Genomic DNA, 14820 nt, shown 5'->3' on the forward strand with positions numbered 1-14820 from the left:
ACACAGGAATAGTAGTGGTCAGTAAATTTATATACTGAAACTGTAAATTATAAAATTAAATCTACACGATTTAATTATCCTAAATCCTGGGAAAGTTTGAATTATATTAAACTCATATTAAATGACTCTAACATTCAAAAATATAGAGAAGTTTTTAAAATATTTTATTATGGAAAATTTCAACATATATAAAAATAGCACTGATAATGAATCCCCATGTATTTATTACCCATCTTTACTGTCCTCCAACCTTCAATCCTCCAAATTATTCTACAGCAAATTCCAGCAATCCTATCTTTTCATCAGCAAGTATTTCAAGACACAGCCACAAAATCATTACCCTTCCAGAAATAACTATTTTCTTAGTATCACCAACTATAAGAATACATTTAAGTTAACATACTTAATTCTTCTCTTAACTAGATGAATTTTCTCAATTACTCTAGGAATCCTTTCATTAAAAAGAAATTTCTACTCACTCATGAAAACATCTAAAAGGCAAACATTTATAGGTACTAATCACTACAGGGACAGACTCAGTAAAACAAATAGTTCCCCTAAAGAGTCGTGTGGCAACCAAAAGACATGCACTCACAATCACAGGACATTTTAAGTTTGATAAATAAGCTTTTCCATGTATCAAGTACAACACTTCCTAATATTTCATTAGATAAAGGCTTGTGAAATAAAAGACATTTCCAGAAACTAAACATAATATTGAATATCTTTAGCAGCTATGAAACTTAAGAGCCAGCAAAAGGTATTATTAAATTATCACATTAAAATAGCTCTATGAACCACCAACCAAGCAGTGAAATGTCTTCACATATCAGGACAGCAATATCACGATGCAGCAGTTACCATCGCAGTTATTTTGCAGAGAATAACTAGTTTAATGTTCATGTAAAGTATTTACTTAGTATCAGAGTTTGACCTGGATTTTGAGTTTATTTAATTTGAAAGGATTCCAGACGGAAACATTATTTCCCAAGCAAAATGAAGGTTCATGGATCAATGACAAGATTCCCGGCTGCAATGTTATGGACTATCCCATGTAGAAGTGCTAGGATTAATGAAGAAACCATTCCAAAGAACAATGGGTTACCCAAAATACCAGCTGAGGCAGAAATATAGTTTAAAAATAAAAAGATCATATTAATCTTTTTTTTAAAAATCCATAAGGAATAGTTCTAAGTTAATAGTTTAAATTTCACTCTTTGGCCTATAAATAAGACTTCTGTTTCAACAATAAGTATATGATTAGTAAGGATTTAGATGATTTGCAATATCAAATAATGTAAGAGTTAAGTTAGCATTTTAACAGCACAAAAGTGTCCTATCTTTAAACAACAATAAATGTATTTATAGGCTAGCAAGTAAATAATTACTTTCACAAAGATAATTTTAACAGTCTTTTATATATGCTTAAATTAATTCATTATACCACACTAATCTTAAGAACACTGATAAAACTCAACTTGCTTTTTATACTTAGTACCTGAGAGGCCAACAGAGAAACCGCTGTCTGACTAGTTTCTGTTTGAGTTGTACTTGTCTCTGTATCAAGTTGTTCCTGTGAGACAAAGAAGACGGGGAAGGGGGAAAATAGACTTAAAAATAGAATAAAACATATCTGGGTTTGGTGGCTAATAAAGAAGACAAACTAGAAGACAGGAGAGATCAGGAGAAAGAAGTGACTACATTACAAAATTACCTATTAAGGCTTGTATTATTTCACTATTTTAGACACTCACAAAATTTTATTTTGCCTATTTAAATTTTATAAGGCATGGACAAAATATCTCATGACTTTCCAACTGGCTCCAACTTAGACATTTTAAGCAAACAATAATTAAGACATGCACAGGCACATTATAAAATGTTGCCCAAACAATAATTAACAGAATATGAACCCAGGAAAAGCTCTTGGCTTTGTGGAAAAACAAAACCCATTCAAATCTTATTAAATGAAATTATCCAAAAACACAAAAACTGCCCCACACCTTTAATTAAAAGTACAAAGTGTCTCTAAACATTTCTCCCTACTTAGGTTCTTCTCTTCCTCTTGCCAATAACCAATGGACTGATTCTATTCTTACATGTAATCAAAAAATACAAAAAAAGAAAAAGAAACCACAGGGTGAACTATATTACTACACTGCTCTAAACTTTTTTTTAAGGTGGTGCACAAAGGAAAATAATACATACATGCACACACAAAATAAATATTCAAAAACATCAACTTACATATACAATAAGGAAATAATGAAATAAATTTTTTCCTAGGAAGTTGAAAAGAGTAAATAATAATGCCCCCAGTGTGAAGATGTAAGGAGAAGGAATGGAAGAAGTACATCCTTTCTGGAAGACAAATTGGCAACATGTATCAAAAACTTAAAATGAAGAATGCTGTCTGCCTGGATAACTTGTGGTTCATTAATTTATCCCAAAGAAAGAAATATAAATAAATAGCAGATATTTTAGCTACAGCCAATAAGACAGTAGAAAAGAGCAGCGTTCTTTTTTTTGTGTAATGAAAACAAATGCTAACAATAGGGAAGTGGTTGAATTAAATATGCTAACAACCTCAAGATGGCATTCTATGCAGTCAATAATAATTTTGTAGATTACATAATAATATGAACTTTTTTCCCTCAGTTTACAAACTGGAATAAAGATGATAAAGCAAAAGGCACTGGGATGTATGCATATGTGGGAACATGCAAAATCTAGAAAGACAGACGCCAATATAATAATTAAGACATATTCATGATGGGAATCTGGTAATTTGGAAGAAGGGAGAGGATTTCAATTTTTCTACAACAAAAAAAGGGGGAAAAATTAAAGCCCTCACTGTATTTCAGTTTCTAAAAATTAAGTTCATGTCTTTTACACTTTGGACAAAACCAATCTCAATCTCTTCCATACTATCTACCCTCATTCAAGCCCTGTACACTGTCTCAGCTAAAACCTGGTCCTCTAAACAAATGATACAATCTTCCTACGAGTGAGATTCATTTCTCATGTTGGACTGCCCCAAATTCTCTGTATCCTTTTAATATGTGATCTCCAATGAAGCATTTCCATTTCTGTTACTGCAGTCAAAAATAATCTTTCCTTTCTTGCCCCATGCCTCTCAAACCTCAATTACTTTGATTTTCTTTGTTAAGTAAATAATTAAATGTAACTGTCTCTTTTCTACTTAATTATAAACTCTTTTAAATATATGGAACATATCTCATTCATTATTACATTCCCTTCTGTGTCCAAAAGATTACCCAGCATCTAGTAGGACCTTGAACATTTGAGGAATTCAATTTCAGAATTATAAATTAACATTAAAAAGGAACACTAAAAACAATACTGAAATCAAAAGCTACAGAGCAAAATACATTACAGTATTCTAGAAACATTTCTATCACATCTGCTGTATGTGTATGCATATGTATTCCAAAGGCTAAATTAGTATACCTTCATTTCTGTTTTATCATGTCCACTCAAAGCAAGACAGTTAGCATCTTCACTTGTTTCATCCTGTTTTTAAAAAAAAAAGCTTTATTCTCTAAAAGGAAAAATTTAGATTATTTGCCAATCAATGCTTTAATTTATAAAACTTTTAAAACTATAAAATAAATATATCTCTAAGGTAAGAAGTTTGTTCTTAAAATATATTAGTGGTTCACGTAAATTTATTAGGCTGGAGCATCTAGTGAAATGAAAAAGAACATGGGGAAAACTGTTACTATAGATCGTAGGTAACTAAAGAACATCTCCAAAACTATGAAGTTCATAAAATATTGAAAAAGTAAAAAGAAAAAAAAAAATTTCTTGATCAAATGTTTAGAAACTGCATACCATCACCCCAATTCTTTAAGATAGTCACTATTATACTTTAACATTCCCAAATGTGATTTACCACAGAATCCCGCTTCTGACTAAGACCTATAAAAAAACATCCTGAAGAATTTAGATTTGAGTAATGCCCTCTCCTCCCTGGTCTTCATTTTTAATTGAATCTAATTTCTATGTAAAACAAACAATTCATTTTGGCAAGGGAGGTAAGAAGAAGCCAGAAGTACCTGAACTTTGACCATTCCTGGAGTGACCTGCAATTATTTATGTAAGAAAAACAATTCGGTGCAGTATTTTCTCTACTTTATTTACAAAGGAAAATTAAAATTTAATTGTATCTTTAAAATAAAGAAACCATAGTGTAACCTATAGATTAGAAGAGTTTTAATAATGATATCAACTAATTCTAATAAGGATCTTACTTTTATTATCTTGCAAACATATAAGAACAATCTGAATACTAACTAGATGTGTGACACTACAGAACTGGTAATTATTGATAATACTGGTGTGATAGATATACTATGGTATATTACTGATGGTTGAAATAGTATGATGGCTGTGATTTGCTTCAGGAAAAGGGGAATAAGAAAAAAAAGAAAAAATTTTAAAAATTAGAAGAAAAAGGGAAAGAGACCGGGTAGGAGTATCGAGAAGGCTAGGACTGAGTTGTTAAATGCTGAAACTGGGTAATGGAAACATGACAATTATACAATTCTATGACTGTACATGCTTAAAAGTTTCCATATATATGTATGTACATACCTAAAACATACATATGAATAGATATATTCATTATGTCATATAAACCAGGAGCCACAGCAAATCGTTATTTTAGATTAGCTATCTGAAAACTTTATGATGAACTTTAATAACAAAAGCTACATCAAAAAATCCCACTTCTATTTATATGCATACAAATGAATTGTTCATCGTCTAGGACCTATGTTTCCCTCTCATTTGCTAATTTTTCTAATACTAAGACCTCATTAACAGAGAATATTTTAAAAGACCCAGGCTCAGAGGGATTCAAAATTAGAACAATTAGTGTTAATAATAACAGGGGAGTAATTAAATAATATACAAAATATATACTAAATATAATCTATGGGCCACAGTTAGTAGTAATATTTTAATGATCTTTCATAATCTGTAATAAATATTCCACAACAAAGGTGTTGGTAGAAGGATGCTATATGGGAATTTTGCACATTATACATGATTGCTTTGTAAACTCAAAACTTCTCTAATGAAAATATATTTATTAAAAATAATTAGAACACTTATCCCATGAGCGTTAGACCTGGGCTCTAATCCTGACTGTGACTTTAGCTTCATAACAGTGAAAACTAAGGAACTCTCAAGCTGACCTTCAATGAAATGAGATCAGTCTATGCATTAACCTAGGGCCATACTATCCCTTCTAGGTCATGTTTTAATTAAACTCCATGGAGAGGCTGGAGCAAAATCCAGATTGGGGGTAAATACATACCAAAAAATTTTTCCACAGAAGGGAAGGGAAGGAAGAAGTAGGAATCTCATTTATTTCCAAATTTTAACAAATTAAATATATGATGAATTAACTGTTAACTTTTTAAAATGAGCTAAGTTTGGTTACACTAATTTTTTGCAAGCCTAATCTTTTAGACAGTATTAGTAAAAACACTTATAAATGACATGTCAGGAGTATTCTAAATACTACAAGGGCAAGGAAAAACAGAAAAGGCAGAAAGTAGTAAGATTATATATATATATAGGGATTGGTTAAAATTCACTTTAAACTTGTGGAATTCAGATTGATCAAGATGACAGAAGAAGACATTCCATGGTGTCACTGCCCCACAGAATCTGTGAACAAGCAAAATCTGAACAAGTGCTAAATCAACATAAGACAAATTTAAAACTAGTAAAACGACATGGAGTCACTGTTGGCCCTTCCCCCAAACCCTCTCCAGCAAGGTGTGGAGTCAGCCAATGCTCCAAAACCACAGTAGGTTCTTGGATGCGTTCCACAGGGAGCAGAGTAACACACTATGTGCATGCTGGGGTTTTTGCATGTCAGTGCACCCTGAAGGTCTGAACCAGGAAACTTCTCCACCGTGCCCTCTCAAAACCTGCTCCACAGGGAGAAGCAACTTGTGGACAGCTAAAGTAGTGTAAGAAACAATTAAGTCAAAGCAGCCTACAAAATAATTGAGAGGGAAACAGACATCTTCTTCCCTGTTACCTGTCAGCTGTTACAAGGGAAGTGAGATGATTAGTCGGAGGGCTTCTCTTCAGTGAATTCGACCAGATGAGCTCCCTTTAAGTCTTGGCTCTGGCCAGACCAGAAACACAGGGAAGCAGAGGTAGAAATAAACACTGTAGCAGAAAGATTAACAAATGGGCTGGGCACCATCTGCTGGCTGGCCAAGAAATTACAAGGAGAAAAGCTGCTTTTAGGTCTCTCTTTTGCCCCACTGCTGGAAGAAAATCTGTGTCCCATCAGTGAGTTCCTTCCTCTCTCCCTTCCTCCCTCTCTTCCTTTATTTTTCCAATCCTTCCTATCTATCTATCTATCTATCTATCTATCTATCTATCTATCTATCTATCTATCTATATCATCTAGCAACTTGCTAGCTAGTTTTCTTTCTTTCCTTTCTTCCTTCCTTCCTTTCTTTCCTTCTTTGTCTATCTATTTTTAGGAGGTACCAGGGATTGAACCAGGAACCTTGTGCACATGAAGCAGGCGAACAACCCCTGAGCTACACCCGTAGCACTCTGGCCCAATTTTGATAACTTAGGCTGGGCAATTTTAAAAGGTTAGAATGAGTTGAACCAAAAACCAAAGAAGAGCGTGAAAAAAAACAACAACAAAACTAGGCAAGAGACAGAAATTGACCATCAGAGTAAATTAACCAATGTATTCAGAGGCCTAGACAGGAGCAAATATAAGTCATATGAGGAAAGAGGAAAAGACAACTCAGTCAAAGAAACAAGCCAAATATCTTGAAGAGATACAGGATTTAAGTCAACTAATCAATGATAATCACAATAACCTCCTAAAAGAATTTGAAGAACTGAAGGAAAATATTAAAGAGATATAGGATATTAAGATACTGGGAGAGCATAAAGAACCATTTGAAAGACTGCAAAGAAAAGAAACAGACTTGAGATTAAAAATACATTAGAGGGGAAGGGATGTGGCTAAAGTGGTTTAGTGCCTGCTTCCCATGAGAGGTTCTCAGTTCAGGTCCGATGCTTCCTAAAAACAATAAGCAAACAAATGAAAAAACAAACAAAAAAAAACAATCCAGGGGAGCTGATGCAGCTCAGTGGTTGAGCGCCAGCTTCCAGATATGAAGTCCTGGGTTCAATCTCCAGCACCGTAAAAAAAAAAAGCAAACAAAGAAACAAAAACATTAAAGGTACATAACAGCAAATTTGAATTGTTCAAGGACGGAATTAGTGATTTCAAAGACAGAACATCCAAAACTGTAAAAGACAGATCAGAAAGAGAAAAGAATGGAACAAATGAACAGGGTCTCAGGGCACTGAATGACAATGTGAAACCCATAAACATATGTGCTATAGGTATCGGCAAAGGAGAAAAGAGTGGAAAAGGGAAAGAATATCTGAGGAAATAATGACCAAAAACTTCCCAACCCTTATGAAAGGCATAAATAACAATATCCAAGGACAATGCACCCCAAACAGAATAAATCTGGATAGACCTACCCTGAGACACCTATTTTTCAGAATGACAAATACAAGAGATAAAGAAAGGATTCTAGGGAAGCAGACTTGGCCCAGTGGATAGGGTGTCTGTCTACCACATGAGAACTGCAGGCCTCATCGACCCGTGTGGAGCTGGCCCACGCGCAGTGCTGATGCATGCAAGGAGTGCCCTGCCACGCAGGGGTGTCCCCCACATAGGGGAGCCCCACGCGCAAAGAGTATGCCCCATAAGGAGAGCCGCCCAGCGTGAAAGAAAGTGCAGCCTGTCTAAGAACGGCGCCGCCCACATGGAGAGTTGACCCAAGATGACGCAACAAAAAGAAACACAGATTCCCATGCTGCTGACAACAACAGAAGCGGACAAAGAAGAACGCGCAGCAAATAGACACAGAGAACAGACAACCGGAGCAGGGGTTGGGGGGGGAAGGGGAGAGAAATAAATAAATAATCTTTTTTTTTTTTTTTAAAAAGAAAGGATTCTAAAAGCAGCAAGAGAAAATCAAAGCATCATATATTAATACAAGAGAACCTCAGTAAGATTATGTGCTGAACTCTCATCAGAAACTAGGGAGGAAAGAAGAAATTGGTATGATGTATTTTAAGTACTGAAAGAGAGAAACTACCAAGTGTTAAGGTACTGAAAAAGATAAATCGGTGAAGAATTCTGTATCTGGCAAAACTGTCCTTGAAAAATGAGGGTGAATTTAAAGTCTTCACAGACAAAAACTGAGAAAGTATGTTACCAACAGAACAGAATTATAAGAGATACGAAAGGGAGTGCTTTAGTCTGAAAGGAAAATCAAGGATGAGAGACTTGGAAAAGAGGGAAGAAATGAAGATTATTAAGAAGGGTAAATTATAGAGTAAAAAGACAATAGTAAGATGTGACCATGGAAAGTCAAAGGACCAAATGGACAAAGTAAGTAATGTTTTTTTTTAGTAATAACATTGAATGTTAATGGCTTGAACTCCCCAGTCAAAAGACACAGACTGATATCATGGATTAAAAAAATATGAGCCATCTATCTATATGCTATCTACAAGAGCCTCACCTCAGATGTAAGGTCACAATCAAGTTGAACATGAAAGGCTTGAAAAAGATATTCTACATACATAGAAACCAGAAAAGAGCTAGAGTAACAATACTAATATTGGAAGAAATAGATTTTAAATGCAAAACTGTTATAAGGGATGAAGACGGTCATTATATATTAATAAAAGGGACAATTCACCAGAAGAAATAACTATAGTAAATGTTTATGAAGCTAACCTGGGTACCCCAAGATACATGAGGCAATGTAACCATTCAATCACAAGTAAAGGCATTGAAATAGTCATCAAAAATCACCCAAAGATGAAAAAGCCCAGGACCAGATGGCTTCACATGGGAAATTCTACCCATCATTCAAAGATTTTCTAATACCAATCGTGCTCAAGCTCTTCCAAAAAGTTGAACACAAAAGAATGCTATCAAACTCATTCCATGAAGCGAACATCTCCCTAATTCCAAAATGAGATAAAGATATTACAAAAAAAGAAAATTACAGACCAATATCTCTAATGAATAACGATGGAAAAATCCTCAACAAAATACTTGCAAACCAAATCCAAAAGCACATTAAAAGAACCATACATTACGACTGAGTGGGTTTTATCCCAAGTATGCAATGGTGGCTCAACACTAGAAAATCAGCTAGTGTAATAAACCTCATTATTAAATTGAAAATAGGCCAAATGACCAACGGAACCAAATCGAAAACTCAGAAATATACCCTCACATCTACAGTCAGGTGATTTTTGACAAGGCTGTCAAGCACTCCCAGCTAAGCCTCAACAGTCTATTCAACAAATGGTGCTGGAAGAACTGGATATCCATATCCGAAAGAAAGAAAAAGACCCCTATCTCAAACCTTACACAAATATTAACTCAAAATGAACCAAAGACCTACATATAAAACTGACAACCATAAAACTACTCCTAGAAAAAAATGTAGGAAAACATCTTCAAGATCCTGTGGCTGGTGGCAGTTTCTTAAATCTTAGACTCAAAGCACGAGTAACAAAAGAAAACATGGATAAATGACACCACCTCAAAATTGAACACTTTTGCACCTCAAAGGACTTTATTAAAAGGGTGAAAAGGCAGCTGACTCAATGGGAGAAACACCTGGAAATCACATATCCAATAAACGTTTTAATATCCATGATATATAAAGATATACTATAACTTAACAATAAAAAGACAACTACCTCATTAAAAAATGGGCAAAAGGCTCGAATAGGCAATTGTCCAAAGAAGAAAGACAAATGGCAAAAAAACACGATAAAATATTCAACATCACTAGTGATTAGGGAAATGCCAATCAGAACAACAATGAGATATCATTTCACACTTATTAGATATGCCCACTATTAAAAAGACAGAAAACTACAAGGGCTGGAAAGGATGTGGAGACATAGGAATGCTTATTCACTTTTGGTGGGAATGTATTAATAAAATACTGTGGAGGACTGTTTGGCAGTTCCTAAAGAATCTGACTATAGACTAGGTATATACCCAAAAGAACAGAGAGCAGTGACAAGAACCTTAACACCAATGTTCATAGATATGTAATTTCATGATTGCAAGATGAAAATAACCCATGTATCCATTAACTGGTAAATGGATAAACAAATTGTGGTGTATACACATGATGGAATATTATGCAGTCATAAGAAGAAATGAAATTGTAAAGCATGTGAGCCTGGAGGACATTAAGTTGAGTGAAATAAGCCAGACACAAAAAGACAAATACTGGGAAACGGACTTTGGCCCAGTGGTTAGGGCGTCCGTCTACCATATGGGAGGTCCGCGGTTCAAACCCCGGGCCTCCTTGACCCGTGTGGAGCTGGCCATGCGCAGCGCTGATGCGTGCAAGGAGTGCCGTGCCACGCAAGGGTGTCCCCCGCGTGGGGGAGCCCCACGCGCAAGGAGTGCGCCCGTGAGGAAAGCCGCCCAGCGTGAAAAGAAAGTGCAGCCTGCCCAGGAATGGCGCCGCCCACACTTTCCGTGCCGCTGACGACAACAGAGGCGGACAAAGAAACAAGACGCAGCAAATAGACACCAAGAACAGACAACCAGGGGAGGGGGGGAAATTAAATAAATAAATCTTAAAAAAAAAGACAAATACTGTATGACTGTGCTATTATTATGGACTAAATATATCGTGTAAACTCATGGAGTTAATAATTAGAATACAGGTCATAAGAAAATAGAATGAGGGTAGAGTGGAAAGCTGAGGGGTAATTTGTGCAGAACTGGTATAAAGGCTGTTCGTAAATCTTTGGAAATAAATAGAAATGGTGAAAACACATCAAAGTATTTGTAACTAGGAGAGCAATTATATGGGTTTGATGGTGGTTGATAGGGAAGGCCCAAAGACATGTATATTACTAGAAGGAAAGCTAAAAAATATACCTCCATATTTCAATAAAACTGCTTAATAAATAATTGTGCAAGAATAGCCAGAAATAGCAGCTATGTATAGCAGGGCAAACAGAGATTGAGAGGTAAAGAATTTTCTTGTTTCACTGGTTTTTATTATTACTATTAAAATAATGAAAACACTAATAATGACTGAAGTGATAAATGCACAACTACGTGATTACACCAAATACCAATGATTGTATACGCTGAATGAAATGCATGCTTTATTAATATGTATCAATAAAACTGATTTGTTAAAAAAAAAAAAAAAGAAAGAAAGAAAAGCTAAAATCAAAACTTAATTTCACACCTGGAAGTACTAGAAAAAGAAGAGCAAACTAATCCCAAAGCAAGCAGAAGGGAAGAAATAATAAAAATTAGAGCAGAAATAAATGAAACTGAAAATGAAAAAATGAGAATTAACATAACCAAAAGTTGGTTAAGAAGATCAATAAAATTGACAAACCCTTAGCTAAACTGAAAAAAAGAGAATATGCAAATAAATAAAACCAGAAATGAGGGGAAACATTACTACTGACCCCACAGAAATAAAGAAGTTCATAAAAGGAGTCTATGAACAAGTGTATGCCAATAAATTGACAACTTAAGGGGAAATAAACACATTCCTTGAACACACAAACACCTGACACACTGACTCTATAAGATATAAACAGAGGACCTCAACATACCTATTAAAGAGACTGAATCAGTCATCAAAAACCTCCCAAGAAAGGAAAGCCCAGGGTCAGATGACTTCACAGGTGAATTCTACCAATCATTCCAAGTAAAATTAATACCAATCCTGCTCAAACTCTTCCAAAAAACTGAAGAGGAGGAAACACTTCCTATTCATTCTATGAAGCCTACATCACACTAATACCAAAGCCAGATAAAGATACTACAAGAAAAGAAGACTGCAGACTAATTTCTCTAATTACTATAGATACAAAAATCCTCAACAAAATACTTGATAATTTGGGGAGTGGATATAGCTCAAGTGGTTGAGGGCCTGTATCCCATGTACAAGGTCCTGGGTTTGAGTCCTCGTACCTCCTAAACAAAAAAATGAAAAACCAACCCTCATTGGAGAGTGGGTATAGCTCAGTGGCTGCTTGTCTGTTTCCCATGTATGAGGTCCTGGGTTCAATTCCCAGTACCTCCTTAAGAAAAAAACAAAAACAAAAAACTTGAAAATTGAATCTAACCAGCACATTAAAAGATTTATAAACCATGATAGAGTGGTTTTCATTCCAAGTATGAAAAGATGGCTCAATACAAGAAAATGAAATAATGTAATTAACAAATCCAAGGGGAAAAAAAACAACCTCAACTGACACAGAGAAGGCATTTGACAAAATCCAGTGTTCTTTCTTGATTTAAAAAACTGCAAAAGATAGGAATAGAAGGAAACTTCCTCAACATGATTACATGCATATATAAAAAACCCACAGCTAATATCATATTCAATGGTGAAAGACTGAAAGCTTTCCTGCTGAGATTGAGAAAAAGACAAGGATGCCCAATGTCACCACTGCTATTCAACATTGTGCTAGAAGTTCTAGCTAGAACAGTTAGGCAAGAAAAGGAAATAAAAGGCATTAACATTGGAAAAGAAAAGGTAAAACTTATGAACCTATACAGGAAGGCCCAAAAAATCTACAACAAAGCTACTAGAGCTAATAAATGAGTTCAGAAAAGTGGCAAGACACAAGATCAGCACAAAAAAATCAGTGTTTCTATACACTAGTAATGAGCAATCTGAGGAGGAAATAAAGAAAAACATTTAATTTACAATAGCAACTAAAGGAATCAAATATCCAGGAGTAAATTTAACCAAGGATATAAAGGTCTTGTACACTGAAAACAACAAAACAATGCTAAAAGACTGAAATAAATGGGAGGACATTCGTGTTCATGGATTGGAAAACTAAATATTGCAATGCAATCCAAATCAAAACTCCAACAGCCCACTTTGCAAAAATAGAAAAGTCAAGTATGTGATTTATTTGGAAGGAAAAAGAGCCTGGAATAGCCAAAAACATCTTGAAAAAGAAGAATGAAGTTGGAGGACTCACACTTTCTGACTTTAAAGAACATTACTAAGCCACAGTGGTCAAAAGGAGCATCATGCTGGCACAAGGACAGACATAAAGACCAATGGAATCAAACTGGGAATTCAGAAATAAGCCCTCTCATCTGTGGCCAACTGATATGTGGCGAGCATGCAAAGTCCACTCAATGGAAAAAGAATAGTCTCTTCATCAAATAGTATTGAAAAAGTTGGTTATCCATAAGCAAAAGAAGGAAGGTAGACCCTCTACCATATTCCAAATAGAAAAATTAACTTCAACTTACCAAGGAGCTTAATATAAAAATCAAAACTATCAAACTCTGAGAAGAAAACATAGGGAAGCATCTTCAGGACCTTACATTAGGCAATGGTTTCAAAGACTTTGCACCAAAGGCAAGAGCAACATGTTATTATACAGGTATGACAATGATTGAAAGGGAAAGTCTAAGGTCATGTATATTACTAGAAGGAAAGTTAAAAAATGTATATGGGACTGTATAGCACAATGAAAGTTCAAGTGAAATTTGACTTTGGGTAATACTGCATATATGACTGGGGTTTTTTTGAAACTGAAAAAATGCATGCTAATATTATAATAGTATTAGTAAAATTGATTTGTTAAAAAATAAATTTAAAATTTCATCAAAATTAAAGACTTTTCTGCATCCAAGGACTACATGATGAAAATAAAAGACAACTTACAGAATGGCAGAAAATATTTAAACTCTCATCAGATTTCTGGTTTTCATCTACAGAATAAAGCAATGCTACAACTCAACAACGAAAGGACAAATAACTCAATTAAAAAATATAGGGCCTCTCTTAATCAAGATGGCAGAATAAGATGAAACAAGGCTTTGCCCACCTCAGAAGGTTTGAACAACCAGAAAGAAGTGGCAGAACCTTCCTTCCAAAAGCTCCAAAAAACAGTTAAAGGTCTGCAGGTTTGAAACTGTTTTTTACTTCCTATATGTTCTTAAGGGCAAATGCATAAAATGTAAGGCTATCAATGACTCCAAACTCAATCTAAAATATGTTAATTGTGACAAGAAATAAAGGAGGGGTCATGTAGAGGTACAGGAACATAGTTTTAGTATGCTAAATGAAGTTGTTTAGGTGGTATAAAACTAGATTGTAACAGACTTAGGATGTTATATTTCAGACACACAACAATCAAAAAGAAAACATGAAAGAATATGTACTCATAAGAGAAAAAAGTAGAGTAGAGGTTACCAGGTATGGGGGGGTCAAGGGCAATGGGGAGTTAACTGAAAATGAATATAGGGTTTCTGTTCAGGGTAGAGAATGTTATAGCAAAGAACGGTGGTAAGTTATTGATAAATTCAAATAAGTGAGATAAATCCCACTGAATTGTGCTTGGGAGGGACTGGGATAATAAATTTATGGTGTATATATGCTTCCACAATTAAACAAATAGGAAAAAACCCAGATTTGTCTAAAGAGGTAATGACACATTCAATGTGTTACTGGATGACATCTAAGAAAGGAGGAAAAAAGGCTTAAAAAGACATCATTGGGTCATAAGAAAAAATTGGAATTTAGAATACGTAAGCTTTGTCAATGTTAAATTTCTTAAACTGGATAAGTGCACTTTTTAAGGTGACTACGTAAGTGACCATCCTTGATACATGGAAGTATTACACGTTCAAGGAGGAAGAGGTGTGCAACTTACTATCAAAATGTTCAGAAGACA

At 34.8% G+C, this 14820-nt stretch overlaps 1 protein-coding gene across 2 annotated transcripts in view; it reads right to left on the minus strand.

Moving 5' to 3' along the window:
• PAPOLA (poly(A) polymerase alpha) overlaps nucleotides 1-14820 on the minus strand; it is a 71020-nt gene that overhangs the window by 2375 nt on the left and 53825 nt on the right. The window contains exons 20-21 of one of the 2 annotated variants that reach the window (XM_004481319.4): nucleotides 3472-3534; nucleotides 1499-1573 (exon numbers count right to left, since the gene is read on the minus strand). In XM_004481319.4, coding sequence (XP_004481376.1) covers nucleotides 1499-1573; nucleotides 3472-3534 — 138 coding nt within the window. The remainder of the gene's footprint in view (nucleotides 1-1498; nucleotides 1574-3471; nucleotides 3535-14820) is intronic. The other variant, XM_004481320.4, reaches the window with a different exon arrangement.

This window comes from Dasypus novemcinctus, chromosome 3 (genome assembly GCF_030445035.2).
Source record: "Dasypus novemcinctus isolate mDasNov1 chromosome 3, mDasNov1.1.hap2, whole genome shotgun sequence".
In the NCBI taxonomy this organism is placed as follows: Eukaryota; Metazoa; Chordata; class Mammalia; order Cingulata; family Dasypodidae; genus Dasypus; species Dasypus novemcinctus.